The 21,249-nt window shown below is 35.3% G+C and overlaps 1 protein-coding gene across 2 annotated transcripts; it reads right to left on the bottom strand.

The window, feature by feature from the left end:
- Nucleotides 1-8,391: 8,391 nt before the first annotated feature.
- LOC143238309 (uncharacterized) lies at nucleotides 8,392-19,424 on the bottom strand. 2 transcript variants are annotated; one of them, XM_076478407.1, is made up of 2 exons: nucleotides 16,463-16,879; nucleotides 8,392-11,306 (listed from the first exon to the last, which is right to left on the bottom strand). In XM_076478407.1, exon 2 carries the CDS (start codon nucleotides 11,044-11,046, stop codon nucleotides 8,740-8,742), a length of 2,307 nt encoding a protein of 768 aa, XP_076334522.1. In that variant the 5' UTR covers nucleotides 11,047-11,306; nucleotides 16,463-16,879; the 3' UTR covers nucleotides 8,392-8,739. The 2 variants fall into 2 exon arrangements, 1 of the variants encoding a protein (XP_076334522.1); XR_013020513.1 differs by lacking the exon at nucleotides 16,463-16,879 and adding an exon at nucleotides 18,077-19,424 and having other exon boundaries at nucleotides 11,171-11,306.
- Between the last annotated feature and the right edge of the window lie 1,825 nt (nucleotides 19,425-21,249).

Below are 21,249 nucleotides of genomic sequence, written 5' to 3' on the forward strand. Positions count from 1 at the left end.
AAAATTCATATTTAAAAATCGGTATTTAATAATCAATAATAACCGTCAACCCATGTGATTCTTCGGAAAACATGGGCTAGAAAGCGCTAATTCATTTTGCTTGGCCTAACAAATACATATGTATCTACAAGTCCTTTAAGGTTATAGTTTTGCTTTCTAAATCTGCCGTCTTTAATCCGAATGACAAAAAACAACAACAACTAAACTCGGTGCACTTTCACACTTTGGTGAAGCTGAGTATAGAGTTGAGACCGATAGTTCACGTGCCACTTGGCGTAGGCAAACATTTTGGTCAAAAGTGAGCAGTTTATGTTGAATACCTTTGGGCACGTGGCTTACGTTTAGACCAAATATGACACCTAATTGTAGAATGTAACGATATTTAAGTGAACTAAATTAAAAAAAAAATCTATGAAAATTAAATACGTTCTTCTGTCAAATGAAACTTTTCGCACAAAGAAAAAGAATATTCAATCAAATTTGGAAATTTTATATATCTGGTTTATATATAGTTTAAGATTAATGGATTACCTGTAATCCAGCAGTTTAAGACTAATGGATTACCTGTAATTCAGTACGTGGGGTAAAGATCTTTTCGTTTGTTTCTTTTGAATTTCGCACAAAGCTACTCGAGATCTATCTGTGCTAGCCGTCCCTAATTTAGTAGTGTAAGACTAGAGGGAAGCCAGCTAGTCATCACCACCCACCGCCAACCCTTGGGCTACTCTTTTAACAACGAATAGTGGGATTGACCGTAACATAATAACGTCCCCACGGCTGAAAGGGCGAGCACGTTGGGCGCGACGGAGATGCGAACCCGCGACCCTCAAATTACGAGTCGCACGCCTTAACACGCTTGGCCATACCGGGCCTAGATCTTTTAGAGCACATCAATAGAAAATATGTGATAGACTGGATTACCATAGCAAGAAATAGAGAAACTGGAATATCGCTGAACAATCCCTCCATAGTGTCCTACAGGTTGTTTTAACCATGACACTCTGCTGTGTGTCTTGACTTTCTATATCAGATCTTCAGCGTACGAGGCAATTAATACGGTACTAAGAACTGAGACAACACAAATCATTACTACTAGTTAATAACCCGTGTATGAAAGGTTTATATTTATTGTGAACAGTATTACTAAAAATGTTGATTTACTTTAAATTTCGCTACTAAAAAAAAACACAACGAATATTCACGTTAAAGTTTCGTCTCTTTAATTTCTGCTTCTGTTTCGGGCCCGGCATGGCCGTGGTTAAGGCACTCGACTCGTAATCCGAGGGTCGCTGGTTTGAATCCCCATCACACCAAACACACTCGCCCTTTCAGCCGTGGGGGCGTTATAATTTTACGATCAATCCCACTATACGTTGGTAAAAGAGTAGCCCAAAAGTTGGCGGTGAGTAGTGGTGACTAGCTTCCTTTCCTCTAGTCTCACACTGCTAAATTAGAGATGGCTAGCGCAGATAGCCCTCGTGTAGTTTTGCGCAAAATTCAAAACAAACTAAGCTTCTATTTTATCCTATTGTAAAACTGTTGGTTTCTAAACACAGGAATATAGGCTTTATCACAAGTAAGCGAGATGTTTAATCATTGTTAAAGGCAAAGTTATACAATTGGCTGTTGTTGTTTTTTTTGCCTACCACGGGTAAGGAAACCTGGTTGTTAGCGTTACAATCCTACAGACTTACCGCTGAGCCACTTGAATAGTGTGTACTTTTTCTATCAAAGATAACATTTCTTCTTCATGCTTGAATTACAAAATCACTGACGTTGAACTTTTATGGTGAAATATTTACATACTTGTGTAAACAGCAAACACGTACATCAAATTTACAGATTGTTCAAATGCATCTACAACACAAGTTCATGTAAACAAGCTTCAAGAATACTAGTAAAACTTACAGTTGTCATTTTAAATTCCTGCTTCGCCTAGCATTTTCTCTTACAGATCTCAAATATATTAATAATAAATATAGATGGCACTCCGTTGATGGAACAAGTTTGTAGTTTTTGTTATTACACTTCAAACCGCACGAGGTGACAGTTTAATTTACATATGCCACTCCTGCTATCACGTATTACAATAATTGTCCACAATTTTTTGACTTTTATTAGAAAATTCCTGCCATGTTTGTTCGTTCTCGGACCGACGTGAACTAGACTTTATTCTTTTGAACTGTTCTTTAAGAGTTTAATCAAAATAGTATAAACCTTACTGCCAGTCTATGAAAAATTTTATAGGTATTTTTTGTAGTTTCGAAGTACAATAATTTAAAACCTGGCGTTAAAAAATTCTAACAGATTAAAAAACAAGTTTAAGAACTTAGTGAAATACTAAGTTAGGAATCAAACCTTAAACTTCTGCATAACAGTCAATAAACATCAGTAAGTATTTATCAAAATATTCAGTTATATAAATACATTTTGAGTCAGTAGATGCTCAACCAGAGAACAGCAGAAAACTACTTAACTTACTCATCTCATAGTTCGAACAGAAACCAGCAGTTAACATATTATTTATGTAAATATACAGTCATTTGGGAGTAGTCAATATATTATTTATGTAAATATTCAGTCAGTAACCAGCAGCCAACATATAATTTGTGTAAATGTTCAGTCAGTAACCAGCAGTCACTATACAATTTATCTAAATGTTCAGTCAGTAAACAAAGTCAACTTGCTGCTTATGTAAATATATAGTCAGTAACCAGCAGCCAACATATAATTTATGTAAACGTTCAGCCAGCAAACAATAGTCAACTTATCATTTATGTAAATGTCCAGTTAGTAAGTAGAAGTCAACTTATTACTTATGTAAATATACAGTCAGTAACCAGCAGTCAACGTATAATTTATTTAAATGTTTAGCCAGTAAACAGTAGTCGACTTATTATTATATTCAGTAAGTAAACAGCAGTCAGCATATAATTTACATAAATAAAGTAAATATACTTGTTAACATTACTTGATTAACTTTCGTATATTTTACAATCAATATATACAATAAAATATGTAAATTGTTTCGCAAACTATTTAGAAACTTAATTCTTGTTAATAAACTAATGATGTGACATAGTTTCTATGCAGATTTGGAAATCAGTGAAATTTCAAGTTGTTGTGATTTGTCACTTCCTTGTGATTGATCAGTGAAGGTTGTTTGTTGGTAGTTAAGCGCAAAGCTACACAATGGGCTTTCTTGTGCTCTTTCCCCCACGGATATCGAAATCCTGTTTCTAACATTGTAAGTCTTCAGACATACAGTTGTATTACTAGGGGGCAATCATTAAAGTAATGTTCAAGCCCAAAATTCATTTAATAATATCCTACTATTCCTCTATATAAAAACAAAACAAAATGTTTTTAAAACGTGTTACGTTTTATCATGATTACTCAGTCAAATTGAATTTGTTTTTGTCTTTTATGCAAATATCCAAACGTTTATACCAGAATCAGATAGGCCCCGGCATGGCCATGCGGTTAAGGCATTCGACTCGTAATCCGAGGTTGTGGGTTCGAATCCCATTCACACCAAATGTGCTCGTCTTTTCAGCAGGGGGGGGCGATATAATGTGACGGTCAATCCCATTATTCGTTGGTAAAAGAGTAGCCCAAGAGTTGGCGGTGGGTGGTGATGTCTAGCTACCTTCCCTCTAGTCTTACACTGCTAAATTATGGATGGCTAGCACAGATAGCCCTCGTGTAGTTTTGCATGAAATTCAACACAAACAAACAAGAATCTGAGATTAAAATGTCGTTGTCATTATTTTATATTGACCTTGAGTTATATTATCAAAATTACAATTTACCGTTGTTGTGCATTGAATAAAAACAGTTTTAAATGCATTTCAACCACAGAGCTATATAGAGACAAGAGCCAATCATGTAGTCTTAATCTAAGTTCATTCACGTGAAACGATGTCTACTGTAATGCATATTACTATGAAATTATTTGCAGTTCAGTATTTTGATAGTAGGTTATTTTATGTTTTTGTTTCTATTCTTGCCAAAATAATTTAAGAATTACAGAATCTATACTTTAAGTAATAAGAGGTAATCCGCTTGTTATATATTTTAACATTTACAGATAATTGAGCTGAAAACACAGTGCAGGTACGTGTCCTTTAAGGTTTATAGATACTGGTGGGGCTTTCTGTAATATTTCTTTTTTAATTACACGGCGTATAGTTGATTACAGTATTTCTCACTACAGTAAGTTCTGATTCTATTTATAGTATTAAAGTGCTTATCGAAACAGATCACATACACTCAAGAAAACTAAAGATAAAAACAACACATATTTTTCTTTGGTAAATATCTTCATTTAGAGCTTATGATTACCTGGTTAGGCTTATCAGTTTGCTATTATTATTTATGTATGCTGCAAGTAGTTTCGTATCTAGTAACTTTCTCTCACGGCGAGATCAGTTGTTGAAAAAGCGTATTGTTGTTAGTAAGTTTACAATTAAAGATTTTTTAATATGTATATCTTTTCATAGATCGGAAGTTTAATGTTTACATGCAAAATCGAAAGAAACCTTTAAAATGAAACTATTATTTAAAGTAGTATAAAAAATATATGTACTTACAACTGCAGTAAAATGCTCCCAGGTTTTAAATATCGCTAAGCCTAAATTTTTTATCTTAAGCCTACACCAAATGTTGGGTGAATGAACTTATTGACCTTTAATTATCATAGGCAAAGAAGAGAACGCGCTGGAAAATATTAAAATAATACTTCATACTATTTTTGTTTTAACAACTGATACGTAATAAAGCAGCAGTAGCTTTTCTTTTCAGTAAACATGCAAGAAATTTTAAAATTTGTCGCTCTGGGTGTTGTTGAGTTGCGTACGCTACGAAGATCACTACCTAGAAAAACAATTTGACTTAGAGAGATTACCCTGAAGTCAATAAGAATAAGTCACTGAGAAGTTGTTTTAGTTTTGCCATTTTACAGTATCAGTCTAATAGCCTTTCCCTTTGTCTTCTTTGGTTTAAAATCGGATATACATACTCATCCAATGGGTTCAATGCATTACTTACTACTTGTATCGACTTTGAGGATATCGGCATAAAATAAAATATATTTTGTAGTATTATATTTGAGTGAAAATTTCATCTTAGCGAACGAATTTAGTTAAGAAATATATTTTCAACTATAGAATTAGAATTCCTTTATGATTATAATGTAAGACGTTTCAAAATCTTGTATTTCAGTTCTCCTTAGCCTAAGTAAAACCACATTAATAGTTGAGTGTTGTCCCAAGGGGTGCAAAACTAAAGTCGTAACACAAAGTATGGATGACAATATTTTATAATGTGTTGTATAAACGTAACTACAATATAACGAGAATTCAACGTGGAATGAACGGGCAGTAACGAATGATTAATTAAAAACTTTTACAGGTTAATATTAATTGTATATCAAATATTTGCAAAAATAATTGTTTTTTCTTTTAAAAGAGTCAATAAAAACCATAATTTACTTGTGTTGTTTGATTTGTAGTGTACTGTTTGCATCAGGTACAAGTAATCTTCTTCTTAACTGAGTTACAACGCTAAAGTTGGAGGTTCGATTCCCCTCGGTGGACACAGCAGATAGCTCAATGTGGCTTTGTTATAATAAAAAGCACATAAAGTGAATTTTCATTCAAAGTGTTTAAAGCTTTGTGTATTTATTCTGAGTTATTTAATAACCTTCATGTCTCTGCTGGAAACTGGGTTCAGAGTCAACAAATCCAAATACTATCCCAAGAAAAAGCAAAACGATTTAGGTTCTGACTAACTCTTGAAAAAAACCCGATATATTTACTCAAGACACAAGTTTTTTGTTTCGGTATATACTTTCTGATGTTAGTGATAAAACGATTGGAAACGAAAACTTGGAATGACTACATAAAAATGTACTCTAAACACTGACAATTTTGGTAGCAATTTTATATTATTATTTTCCATTGTTTGGAAAATTTAGCTCACAATTTAAGTGATTGTTTATTGATATTTTCAGCAGTTAGCACACAATTTAAGTGATTGTTTATTGATGTTTGCAACAGTTAGCACACAATTTAAGTGATTGTTTATTGATGTTTGCAACAGTTAGCACACAATTTAAGTGATTGTTTATTGATATTAGCAACAGTTAGCTCACAATTTAAGTGATTGTTTATTGATGTTTGCAACAGTTAGCACACAATTTAAGTGATTGTTTATTAATATTTGCAATAGTTAGCTCACAATTTAAGTGATTGTTTATTGATATTTGCAACAGTTAGCTCACAAGTTAAGTGATTGTTTATTGATAGTTGCAACAGTTAGCACACAATTAAAGGATTGTTTATTGATATTTGCAACAGTTAGCTCACAATTTAAATGATTGTTTATTGATATTTGCAACAGTTAGCTCACATGGTAATTTTTGAGTATGTCCTAGTTATTGATGCTGAAACCAGCATAATGAAATTAAACCACCTCGAATCTCAAGACTCACTTATAATTCAAGAAAATATTGTGTAGCGTTTTAACTATCTGATTACCATCTTTCTTATTTACTGTATACTGCTAGTGTTGTTACTGCATCATATCGAGTAGGTTTATGTTATATTTGCCGCCAGTTAAAACATTAAGTGTAAGAAAAATAAAACTGGCAAACAACATTTGAATTAAATGGTTCATTTTGTATATAAATTATATAAAGAATTTCCAACAGCATTTAATGTAATTAATAGCAATACAACGTATATCTGTTTTTCTTTTAAAGAACTGACCGGATCACTGGGTGAAACTTCTTTCTTTTCTGTATAAAATACGTACGAGTTCTTAGCACAAATTAGGAGCACAAACAGAGATATTCCGGATAATTGTGTTTATTTTTTTCTATCATATTTGACTCGTGTGTTCCAATGACAAATTCTGGACTAATTAGCAATTTGGTGCAGAATTGGCTTAGAAAGAATTGTGTACAAGGCGAATAATGTCAATAATTGAAGGTTTAAACAGCCAGTTAAAGTGTTAAAGCAGTAATTCGAGGGTTAAACAGCCACTTCAGGGGTTGAAGAGTTAATTTAAGGGTTAAACAGTAATTTAAGGTTTAAACAGTCACTTCAAGAGTGCAACAGTAATTTAAGAGTTCACCAGTCACTTAGAAAGCTATACACTAATTCAAGGTTTAAATAGTCAGTACCAGGATTTAAAAGTTAACTCAATGATTAAACAGTCACTTGAAGGGTTGAAGATTTAACTCAAGGATTAAACAGTCACTTGAAGGGTTGAAGATTTAACTCAATGATTAAACAGTCACTTGAAAGGCTCAAGAGTTAATTCAATGATTAAACAGTCACTTGAAAGGCTCAAGAGTTACTTCAATGATTAAATAGTCACTTGAAGGGTTAAACGGTTACTTCAGTTATTACAACAGTAATTTAAGAGTTAAAGAATAGTTCAAGGGTTAGGCAGTCAATTCAGAGGTTAAATAATAATTTAAAAGTTAAATGGTCACTTCAAGAGTTAAACGATTTTTAATTATCCATTCAGGGGTAGATCATTATTTTGTTATATGATATCACTTCTGTTATCAAGCAGTTCTGGTGTTAAAGAGATTTTTTCCCACTTTAAAATAAGTACTTTTATATGAATCTTAAATACTGCAATAAGCGTAGCTAATGTTTTTAAGTTGTTCAGACGTTTGGATTTGTTTGTTTTGAATTTCGCGCAAAGCTACACGAGAACTATCTGCGCTAGCCGTTTCTAATTTAGCAGTGTAAGACTAGAGGGAAAGCAGCTAGTCATCACCACCCACCACCAACTCTTGGGCTACTCTTTTACCTACGAATAGTGAAATTGATTGTCACATAATAACGCTCCCACGGTGAAAGGCGAGCATGTTTCGTGTCACGGGTATTCAAAGTCGGAACGTTAAGATTACGAGCCCCGTGCCTTAACAGGCCGGCCATGCCGGGCATACTCAGACGTTATGATATATCAAAAAAATTAGTGTAAGCTTTTAACATGTTAAACTGAAGTTTTAGTAGCCTTCATGTAATTGATATTCTATGGATTTCGTCTGATGACAACCAAAGAAACATTATCCACATCTACACTTCAGGAAGATTTAGTGTGTGAATCTTCAAGCTCCATTTCTGCTTTATACATCGGAATATATTTAGTATTTCTAGTTGATGGTTAACAGTTGTGATTATTCGATTAAAACTTCTTTTTTTTTTTTTTTCCCTAAGACTAGTTAGGGGAAGAAAGTTTTAGTTTTGTTTTTGTGATGTTCCTAGAATCGTTGGTTTGTATATTTCTTACACATTGGAACGAATCAAAACTAAAGAAAACTGTTAAAGAACAACTTTCTATATTTTACTGTTCATTAATAAAACAAGACACTGACCAGCAATCAGTTTTTATTTGTGTACTAAACAATTAAAATAGAAATTATTTTTAGTAATACAACAAGTGTGAAGGACTTCAAGAAAACGAATACAAACTTCGTTTTAAAATGAGTAATCACGTTGGTTACATTCTTGGTTACAGCTGTTATCATTACTTACTTTATTTGACGTGTCTCTCTTCTTAATACCGTATCATAATATATGTGATTCCAGTATATCTTGAGTGTAGACTCACGTCGTTAGTTGTATGACACAATGTTTCGTGAATCCTCCTTCGTACGTTTAATAGAATATAGTGTAATGTATATCACAGCTTGTGGAGATCTCGACATATTACTATGGATTAATACTTTAAAAAACTCCCTTCTGAAGCTTCCCTGTTCCCGTTCATTTCAAATAGATCAACCGTTGGTACTTGTATAGGCTGCTTACCACGACGGCTGCGTTTTCTCTGGTTAACAATTATCGTCCCAATAACCATCATCAAGAGAAAGAGCGTAGCCCCGACTCCGGCTGTGACATAAAGGACAGGAAATCGTTGACAGTGTACTGTTGCTTCATCGTATCCCGAAGGGCAGTGCTTCTTTCCATCACACCAAAGGTCAGGGCTGATACAGGCGTTAATTTCTGGGCACCTGACGAGGCAATTAATATTCCGTAGGGAATGGCCCACGTTTTTTTTGAGTAAGGGGTTAGTGATCTCATCCCAGTAGACACGCACTGTTTGAGCAACTTTGATAAGCGTTTCAAGAATAATGTGATCCGACAGCGATGGTAACCTGTGGTTAGGTGGGTAAAGACTTGACATTTCCATGCCGTACCAAAACGGTACCACCACTTCTAGTTTTGTAGCATTGTCATTAAGACAAACTACAGCAAAGGTAGCTATATTTCCTCCTGAATAAACTTTCGCTATATTATTAGCCGCACAGTTGTCTGTTCCGTTTGTTCCGTGAAACGTTACGTATAGATGTTTACTAGCAACCCCTCTCAGTGACCATCTGCAACGAAACTGCCCATACTCGTGTAACATGGCCTCGTAAACAGGTAGGGTCAATTGCCAGGAAGAACCAGTCTTTTCTACAATAGCTTTGTCACAAATGGGAAAAGAGAAAAATTCGTAATTAGCTTCAAAATTGAAATGGCGATAATCTTGTAACGAAGTCATGCGTTTCACGGTAAAGATCAGAGAAACGTTATTACTTAGAGACGTCAACTCAATCGGCCTACGTACTGATGATATAAAACTTATGTTACAAAAACAGGCCGTCACTATTTCGACTCCCTGCCAGTTCTCAATAATTTGTATAAAAGAAATGGGTTCTCTATGTACCTGTGTAATTTCACAAGTTCTTTGATGAGATGCTTTATCAATGACATTTTTACACACGGATGACAAGAGTTGTAAAGTTCTAAAGGCAATTTTTACTCTGGATGAGTCTTTTCTTTGGAGATTATAGCGACAAGAAATCTCGCTTCTACCTCCTCTTCCAAAGTACAAAACATTCCGGGGGGAAAAGATGGCGCCAGTTCTACTGTATACAAATCGATCACAGAGGGACAAAGAGGCAGCCTCGCCGGGTTGACTGGTGTCTACGATTTCGTAACGTGCTTTGAAAATTGGCTGAAGAGTAGAAATATGTGATAATCTTGGGTAATGGAACCTCAGTACTAGTTCTGATCCTTTGGAAAAGTATGCTTCCCTTGGAAAACGACATGGACGGAAAGGGGTGAGATCAGAGGTTTCTCCTGCCCGTGCACAAAGTCGTGGTGAGCTTTTCTCACAGTAAGTTCGGTTTTCCAACGAAGATTCATTTTCTAATAACACCTGATAATCTGGAGCAGCTAACCCTAGAATCTCCATTCGACCGGTGTCACAGAATTCTTTGATTGACCATGGATGATTGTCCTCCACCATATAAGAAATAAAATACAACCATACACGGTCAGAAGGATTTTTACCTTTCAAGGTATAGGTGCAGGTAGTGTGTGGTGGCACTGTGTGTCCAGGGTTCTCAATAGTCCCCACCATTCCATGCGACTCATCGATTAGAAATTCACAACTCTTTCCAGAAATCCGCCAGAAGGGGTCCTTCACAAATCTAACTTCCGCTTCAATCTCCAGTCTGGAATCATGCAACTGCTGGTAAGGTGCACTAACTAACTGGACCAACACGTTGGACTGACTGGACATAACTACTGGAAGAGGACCTGTTCCACAGAACTCAGTCAACAACACTGCATCCGGTGTAGGGCCATTGAATATGCGCACCACGTCTCGTGAACACTCCGTGGTCAATGAAACACTTCGAATCGCTCCAGGTCCAGACTGTCCATTATCGATGGATATCTTGTATTCGTTTTTTTGCTTTAGTAATATCTGTGCATGGAAACCCCTTGGAACCAGCTCTTGTTTTATTAGATATTGACACGTAAAATTTGGTAAAAATGTGCCAGGAAAATTTGGAGATCTAATAACGCACACTCGATTCACACAGTCTCGGTATTCTGAATTACAAAAAGAGTTGGTGATTCCCACATTAACCCTGGTGTCACCTTTTGGAACTACAAAAGGTATCTTCCTGGTTATAAACCTGTACGTGAGGAAAACACCAAATGACTGAGATCGCCAGGATGTCTTACGTGGCATAAAAAATCAGAAGCGTTATGTTATTGCCACTCGAGAAATAATTGACGCCTCTACCTACTGCCATTTGGCCACAGAAATAGCCAAAGTGAGGCGTAGTTTTTTTATGAATGTTGTACAAATTGGGAAATATTCCATTAGTGTGTTTGATGGCTGAGACAAGCTGGCTGAGGCCACGTGTTTGCTGGTGACTTATGTCTGTTTCTGGACTGTCGGTGTCGAGAACTTTCAGATGGCCACCATAACAAGTCAGTTCGGATGTGCTAGAAGGAAAATAAATTTCATCTATTACTTATAATATATTTACTTATTCGTATAAACATTGCATAGACTTGCTGACTAATTTCAAAACCAACGTCTTCTAAACCATTATTTGACAAAGTTTGGTTTTGTGTTGAATATTCGCGCAAAGCTTTTCGAGTGCTATCTGCGCTAACCGTCCCTGATTTAGCAGTGTAAAACTAGAGGGAAGACAGCTAGTCATCACCTCCCACTGCCAACCGTTGAGCTACGCTTTTACCAACGAATAGTGGGATTGACTGTCACATTATTATGCCCCTACAGCTGAATGGGCGAGCATGTTTGGTGCGACAGGGATTCGAACCCGCGACCCTCACATTAGGAGTCGAACGCCTTAACCCACCTGGCCATGCCGAGCCCACCACTACAAAGTGACAGACTATGTTTGTGTGTGTTTTCTTATAGCAAAGCCGCATCGGGTTATCTGCTGAGTCCACCAAGGGGAATCGCAGCCCTGATGTTAACATTGAAAATCTGTAGACTTACCGCTGTACCAGCTGGGGACTCCGCAGATTAAAGTAACCCAGTAAACCATATTCTGGGTATTAATTTAAATGTATCGACATGAATGATAGTTTAAAAACACAATCACAAACGCTGCCAAGAAGAAAACTAATAATAAAAACATTTCCAGAGTATAAAATGGCGTCAGAGTTCAAATGATTTTAAAGGCCTAACTTCATTCAAACATACAAGAAAAAACAAACTAGTACGTACAAAAAGCAAAGCAAAATGGATATTTGATAGCTCTTCTCATGAGAATTTACTGGGACAATGAGAAGGACCGTAATATGAAGCTGGGATACACTTATTGTTACAAAACTTGGAATGTTAAAAGAAAGAATAAAACTGAGGAATACTTAATATGGCGTTAAAAAACATAATGTAAATATTGAGAGAAAAAGGAATCTTTATAAAAAAAAGTGGTTTCGGTAGCCAGGTGGCATTAAGAATCAAGATTTATTTATCGAAAATTGTTGAACCTGTATGAAAGAGATTTGGATGACGGTGTAGTGTAATAAAAAGTGTTGTTTTTTTTTATCGAATCTACGTACCTAATATTCAATACGTTTATATACCTGTCAAAATAAAACGTTATTGTGAAGGGTGAATTATCAAGTACAGGTGGCGCCACATGTCTAAATATTTTCTAAATCAATTTCTACACATCTTAAAATTTAATAAATCAGACTTATAAATATATACATATAACTTTTTATTTGTTTTGAAAATACATTACTATCGTATTAGTAACGTTAACATTTTAAACTTAACATCTTAATGGCAAACTATGCAAAATCAAATAATTCCATCATTTACTGATTGCATTTTTTTTTATAAACATTTCAAATAGAAATCACGTGCAAACCCGGAAGCGGAAAGAATGAACCTTTACGCGAAAACTTCAGTATTGCACAAGGTAAGAAAGAGTAGTAAACTGGTAAACTTACTTTGATTAATAACGAACTACATAAGTTAAGTTTTATACGTAGTTCTAGCTACATTCTACCCCGTTTGGCTAGTTTTGTTTGTCAATTGTATTCTTGACGTTGTTAAATCACGTTAGGTTAATTAATATTTATTACAGATGGCCCATGTTGGCTTATATGGAAAGTAGATGGTGTCAGACATACAACCGATAACTGTATTAGTTGTACTTAAAATATTTAGCAACAGTAGAATATATATATACACAGATACGTACATGATGGATGGATACACTGTGACAGTTGGAAAAAATGAATGTAAAAATATAGAGAATGAGTGAGAGATATTGATAGTGAGAAAGTTATAGAGATACGTGTACTGATAGATAAATGAACTATGGCTGCATAGATAGATGGAAGTTGAAGACAGATGTATCTATATAAATAAAGACAAAGAGAGAGCGTGAAAGATAAAGGCAGATATATAAAGGATGAATGAATAAATAGACAACAAAAATGAGACAGTCAGATAGCGGATAGATTTAAAAAGAAGGTGAAAAATAGATAGACAGATAGGGAGGGAAAGAAAAATTTAAAGGCAGTGTTTTCTGTCTGTTAGAAGAGTATTAAGAAAATCCACGTGTATAATTATATTGTTCTAATATTCCAAATTCATGTTTGTTGTCGATTTACTACCTAAATTGATGTGTTTCGCCTCGAGCACTGTGCGTCTTCTATCTGCACGTGAAACAAAACTTTGCATGTCAGCCACTATTAGGGTTTAATAACTGTTAAAAAATGGAATTTTATTTTCAACCACGTGTTCTTTCCTTCGTGTTCAGGAAAACAGTAATTAGTCCCGTTTGTTTGTTTGTTTCGCTTGGTGTAACTGTAGTTCCAGCGAACTAACGTTTCTGCTTTAATATCCCAAAAATAAAAGATAAAATTTATACAGATAATCATGGAATTGCGTGAACCTTTATTCCCAGACGTTTTCTGATCTTAACTACAAATGTAAGTTTTGTTTGTAACATTTCGATGTAAAAACACCTACACGTGAGCGTTTGTTCTACTGGTCTCAATGTGGTCGTTGTTTACTAGAACACAACAAGATCAGAGTTGATAAGGAAGGAAGATCTTATGATTGATGTATGACAAAAAAATCACTTAGGGTAATGATGAAGATTTCTGGTTCTTATAATGGTCAATAAAGATGCTAACATAATAGGTGTAGGTAAAGAGAATGTGTAGGAAATACCTCTTATAAATAGGTAACAAAACCGGCCGTGATCTTCGAACTGTGAGTCCTATGGGCCATGGTTCGCGACCCATTCTCCTAAAAATACAGTCCACACTTTGGGACTATGTATACTCTATTAAACTGACAATCAATACAACTATTTAATCAGAAAAGAATTAGTGGTGGGTTTCTATTAACTAGTTCCTTTTCCTAAGATATGTTGTTAGTATATTGTATATATAACTTGCCTCATTGGCATACTTAGATATGTTGTTAGTAAGCATATTGTGTAGATAACTTGCCACATTGTCAGACTTAGATATGTTGTTAGTAAGCATATTGTGTAGATAACTTGCCACATTGTCAGACTTAGATATGTTGTTAGTAAGAATATTGTGTAGATAACTTGCCATATTGTCAGACTTAGATATATTGTTAGTAAGTATATTGTATAGATTACTTGTCACATTGTTAGACTTAGATATATCGTTAGTAAGTTTATTGTTTGGATAACTTTTCACATTGTCAGACTTAGATATATTGTTAGTAAGTGTAGATAACTTGCCACATTGTTAGTCTCAGATATGATTTAGTAATTATGCTGTATAGATAACTGATTCCATCATCAGAGTAAGATAAACTACGTTGCCTAACGAATCTTTTAGAGGAACTACAATCACTAGGATTAAAAACGTTAAGGAAGAGACATTTGTTTTGGCTGTTTATAAGCGATGATTATAACTTGTTATAGAAGTATTACAGTCAGTGAAATCACTGTTCAGTTTTTATAAGATAGACATGAAAAATCATTTCAAATTCAGAAGTGATAAAACCTGTAGAAGATCTAGCGAAGCCACAGCAACAACAACACAGTCTCAAACACTTCAGTTTGTGTACCGTTATAATTATGTCTCTATGCTTCAGCGCTAAGGATTAAAGTTAAAGTAGGAGTTCAATTCCTATAGTGCGGACAACACATACAGCCCACAGTTTCAGTTTGCGCTTAAAAACAAACGTAGTAAATGTGTCTTCTCAACTATAATTATAACTTAATGATAAAATAATTTAGTAGATCAGTTTGAATTATGTTCTACACAAGCAACTCTGGTTGATTAATACATCGTGTGACATGGCTTCCAATCGACAAAAGGACACAATTTTCTGTTCACTTAGTAATCACGAAAACCGGTTGCTTGTGCCTGCAAAAATTAATAATTCATTACACCACTATTTTCACAGTAAGACGACATATTGACGTTTCTTATACACGTGCCATCTAAAGGTTTGTTTGTTTTTTGAATTTCGCACAAAGCTACTCGAGGGCCATCTGTGCTAGCCGTCCCAAATTTAGCAGTGTAAGACTAGAGGGAAGGCAGCTAGTTATCACCACCCACCGCCAACTCTTGGGCTACTCTTTTACCAACGAATAGTGGGGTTGACCGTCACTATATAACGCCTACAAGGCTGAAAGGACGAGCATGTTTGGCGAGACGGGGATGCGGACCCGCGACCCTCAGTTTACTGGCCATGCCGGGCCAGTGCCATCTAAAGGGCTGGATATAAGTTTTCAAAACTTAGTTCTCGTTCATTCCGTTAGGCCTGGCATGGCCAAGCGCGTAAGGCGTGCGACTCGTAATCCGAGGGTCGCGGGTTCGCGCCCGCGTCGCGCTAAACATGCTCGCCCTCCCAGCCGTGGGGGTGTATAATGTTACGGCCAATCCCACTATTCGTTGGTAAAAGAGTAGCCCAAGAGTTGGCGGTGGGTGGTGATGACTTGCTGCCTTCCCTCTAGTCTTACACTGCTAAATTAGGGACGGCTAGCACAGATAGCCCTGGAGTAGCTTTGTGCAAAATTCCAAAACAAACAAACAAATCATTCCGTTAATTGAAACTAAACTACTTTAATAATATCCAATATAAAGTTTTGAACTTCACTTGAAGATAATTTATATTTGCGGTATGGTGTCATAATCTTTGACTGAAAGGGTTTCCTTCAATATTGCAATGATAGGTATTTGCACGAAACGCACACACATGTGGATCCGTTAGCACATAAACATCTTTGTGTAGGCTTATTGCACAAATATGGAATATTTACACCGAATTTAATTACAGAAGAAAAGTTACGTTTCTCTGTCAGACGAATTGTTCTTTTCTATTTATTATTAATTACAAAGCTACACAATGGGCTATCTGTTCTGCACCCACCATGGTATAAAATTCGGTTGCTAGCGTTGTAAATCTGCAGACTTACCGTTGTGTCACTGGAAGGTAGGGTGTGAGGGTCTCGTGTTCCATATAAAAAAACGACGATGAATAACCTAATATACTTAACTACATTTTGAACCTTAAATGAAGAAACAAACCAGTTAATCGAAAATATTCTAAATAACGTGTTTGTAACATTACGATCACCTAAGCCTAATTAGCTATGAATTTTAATTCTTATTACCACTAGATAGAAATTAGTTCGTTGCCTGCGCTTCGAATCCTAATTGCTTCCATCCTGAAAACAGTTATGAGAAGAACCGTATGTGGTGGCAATCAAGCTTGGGGTCTTCCTGCTGAAAAAACAAATATGATATTTATTCGGGGCGAGAGTTCGGCCGAGTGGACTGCATTATATTTTTAACACGAAGATCAAGGATTGAATCTTTCCTTCTGCCTCTACATGTTGTTTATCACACGGTTACCTTGGCGACAGCAGCAGGTTTACAACCCAGACGAAGAATATAAACTACGGCGTGTATAGTATTAAGTATAATAATAAAAGTGGTAACTAATCAACACTTACTGTATAGGCTGGTAACCATGACAACGATAGATATAAAATTGTTTAAAGGTAAGGGACATAAACAGAGTATTCGCTTCACTGCTGAGTTTTCTGATTGTTATAAAGTGGTGATTTAAGCCTATTTAACTTTTAACACGTGTGAGTATTAAGCACAATATATATAAATATATAAACAAAATGGAAGACTCTTCCGCTGTTTAGAATTATTCACCTTATGGAAACATCTAGTTTGCAAATCTGTTTGCCAAAGTTATATGAATCAAACTCACGTTGGAGTTACACGGTAAAGCTTATTTTGACAAGTTTCGGAGTATGTCGAGAGACATATTTCATATTTCTTTATGGCCCGGCATGATCAGGTGGGTTAAGGCGTTCGACTCGTAATCTGAGAGTCGCGGGTTCAAAGCCAAACATGCTCGCCCTTTCAGCCGTAGGGGCATTATAATGTTACGATCAACCCCACTATTCGTTGGTAAAAGAGTAGCCCAAAAGCTGGCGGTGGGTGGTGATGACTAAATGCCTTCACTCTGGTCTTAAGCTGCTGAATTAGGGACAGATGATTTTAAGGTTTTAGGTGTTATTGGCTGTGAAGAGGATGTTACTGATTTATAAAAGGATTTAAATCATTCAGTGAGTTGGGCAAATAAATATTAGACAGGTTTTAATTATAACAAATGCAAGAAAATGTATGTGGGTTATCATAATTTTAATTATAAGTATAATTTGGATGGTAATAATCTCAACAGTGTCAGGAAATCGAAAGATCTTGGTGTAATAACCGATCAGTATTGTAAGCCATCCAAGCAGTTTGTTGTTGCTTGTGATAGAGCAAATAGGATTTGAGGTTGTATCTACAGAAATATTGAATACAAATCTAAAGAGTTTATAATTTCTTTGTAAGGGTTAATTGTTAGGCCACATTTGTAAAACTGTGTTCAGGCTTGGACTCCCTACCTTAAGAAAGACATTCAATTGTTGGAAAGGGTTCAGAAGAGGGTTACTAAAATGGTACTGATGATGAAGGGTTGTCATATGTGGAGAGATTAATATTCTTAAAATTGTTTTGTTTTGAAAAAAGAAAGTTAGGGAATACGAGCTTGGTACTTATAAAGTACTTATGGTTCATAAGTATAAGGGGTAATTTTATAGTGTTAAATCGTATGTGATTTAAGTGTTTAAGTTTGTAAAATGAACTGATAATGTTGATGTATCAATATTTTTTATACTTAACATTGAGAATTATAGAACTACAAGACAGAAATATAAACTTACATAAGGTAGAAGCCGTCTTCAGTTGAGACAACTTCATTTTATAAATAGGATGGATAGCCTATGGAATTGGTTGCCTTCTGATATTGTGGATACAGTAAACTGAGAGTGAATGTAAAAGAAATCTTAATGGATACATAAATGACAACGGCTGTTTTATTTATCAATCAGCTGTAGTTCAGCTCAGAGGATGGGACAACCGAGATGGACCAACAGGTCTTTTGTTTTCCCTAAACCATTATGGGGGGAATCAGCTACTCGTTATGCGACTACTCTTATCAAGATAGTTTCTTAGTTATGATATCCACAACCATTGTAAAAAGAGCGGGAAAGTGCTCAGTGGTATATCGCGGGCTCGAACTTTAGACTTCCTGATCCAGAGTTGGACGGGTAGGATCTTTAATCGTGAGTTTGCCGTGGTATGAATTTGAAAGTTCATGGTTTGTGTTCCATTACCGTAAAGTCATGACCCACGCTTTGAGAGCTGTTGGTGCGTTATAAGAATGACTGTCAAATCCCACTATTCGATTAAATTAGTGCAGGTGCTGACAGTGAGTAAGTCAACGTTATCTGACTTTTTCTGTAAGTTATTTTGATTATGTAATGTTTTAATTTTTAGACGAAATCATTTGAGTTCAGTGCAAATTCCAGAACAGAATCTAACATAACTAACATCAATATTTGTTCTTACAGCCAGGTCTAAGTTTGATACTCTGCATTACTTAGCATTAGATTTGAAGACTATGGATCTTAGTTTGACAGTTTCTATTATCAACAACACTAGTTTCCCGTACACCGTTTTACAGTTTCCGTACCGCTCCAGCTCAAATATGAAATTTCTTTTCATTTGGTATTTCCGGTCTGGGACACAGGAATGTAATTGCCGCACTAATACTGGGAACAGTCCGTCCGACCTGTAGAAGTTATTATGATAACTTGGAGCGATCAGACATTTCTGCTTCCCTTTACCCTACTTCGTGGTCCATTGATTGAGGTTTTCAAGAAAATATAGTTACTTTAACTCGTCAATACGTATCTATGCTGCTCAAGTGCAAATCACTTTCATACAGTAAAGAGGAAGAGAATTCCATTTTATTTGAAGTTTATAATAATTTATTTGCTATTTCGATAATTATTTTCAACACCACATGGATAAACTTCTAGAAAAACAAACGAACTGTAACTCACAAGATGAGAAAGTGGTGACATTCGGAAAATGTTATTGAGAAAACAAACAAACGATTTCATGTCAGTTTTCTTTTAAATACACACACGAGAGCGGGTGTGCATTTCTTTTAAGGACTAAAGTTAGTAAAAAGATAAAAAACTAACTGTATAAAAACTGGCACAAACGTACCTTCCTTTCTCGAGCGACCCAACATTGAATGAAAGGAATTGTAACTCCACGTAGTCGCCATATTGGGCGCCACCAGCTACGAAGCTGACCACACAGAGGAACGGCATCTGGCGGCGAAAAGGTTCACTAATGTGTAATCTGTACTTAACATTAGCTTCACCGTTGAAAGTTCTGTTGCAAACTGAAAGAAAACAATTTTATGTTTTGAATGAGAATAATTTGAATCTAACATCACCTTTTATAGTGTTTTTGCCGCTGTGAGTTTAAACTAAAATATGTTTTTAAAGTATTTTACAAGTGAAAATTATCTACAACGTCATCTTTCACACATGAATATTGGATATACCGTCACCTTCTCCAGGAAGAGTCTAGGCCTAACAAATTCTTTACGTATCTTGTCATATAAAAATGTACCAACAAGTGTTGTCATACAGAAGCGTACTAAGACGTATTGTCATATAGAGGCGTATTAACGTTGTCATGTAGAAGTGTTGTCATGTAGAAGCGGTACTACCAAGTTTTGTCGTGTAGAGGCGTATTAAGACGTGTTGTCATGTAGAAATGTAATAAGAAGTGTTGTCATATAGAAGCGTACTAAGAAGTGTTGCCATATAGAAGCGTACTAAGAAGTGTTGCCATATAGAAGCGTTCTAAGAAGTGTTGCCATACAGGGATGTACGAGGAAAAGCCGTGATATAGAAGTGTATATTTTTGTATTATTTGTTCTTCTTTCCAGTTTGAAAACTAATCCACTAATTTGTCTTTCAGTTTCAAGAGTTACTTTCTAATCAACACCAGGGGAACAAACACTACAGTCAGTGACACATCCAAGAAAACAGTCTACCAGCGACCACAGGCTAGCCCCACACATGCGCTAACCTTAAAGTCTTATTTGAAGCACCCATGTTCACGTGCTTTCTTGTTACAAACATAATGACGTCAGACATAACCGTTTTATTTCCATATTTATGCAAAAGGATCATAAGAGAAACCTGTACAACCCTGCCTTAGTAAGTATATATATATTAATATCATTTTCATTATGGATTTCTGTAAAAGCTCATCAGAGAGACCAGTAGAGTTAGGCCTGGTACGAACCTGATGAAGAAAAGTTAAATAAGATAGCTTTTTTTTTCCTCTCCTGGAATTATATTTAAAAAAACAATAATTATTTTCTCTAATGAAAAAAGATTGCACAGACTATTGTTTTACTAACAGAATTTGTTCGCACGAGCTAATTTATCTTTGGTTTGAAGTTATTTTAGCTAGGATACATTCTATATTCTCCACACCAACTCAGCTGTTGATTGGACTATATTTGATATACGGTTTTAACGTACATAATGTAAAACAAATTAGGTAATCCGTAAGTAAAATATTCTCTGTTTTGTTCAATATTACTTTCGTTAACAATATTTGCTAGAATACTTGATATATATATATATTTACAATATTTGCTAGAATACTTGATATACATATTTTTTACAATATTTGCTAGAATACTTGATACATATATATTTTTGCAATATTTGCTAGATTACTTAATATATATATTTTCATAATTTCTAATTTATTATTTTATGCTCATAGTATAAATATCATTTGCATCGTTACCTTAATATATAGTTTAGGACTGATCTAAATCTTCTAAGTTGACCGAACTTCTTGAGATATTAATGAGATTACGACCGAAAACATCGTGTTACTTTTGAGCTATATAAGTAGGTTACTTAGATCTCAAGCTATTATCGCTATTATGTGTGTATAGTTGAGATCCTCGGGAAGTCCATTTCTAAAATTCTCACACTTGTTTGGTTTA

This window comes from Tachypleus tridentatus, chromosome 13, assembly GCF_004210375.1.
Source record: "Tachypleus tridentatus isolate NWPU-2018 chromosome 13, ASM421037v1, whole genome shotgun sequence".
NCBI lineage: Eukaryota > Metazoa > Arthropoda > Merostomata > Xiphosura > Limulidae > Tachypleus > Tachypleus tridentatus.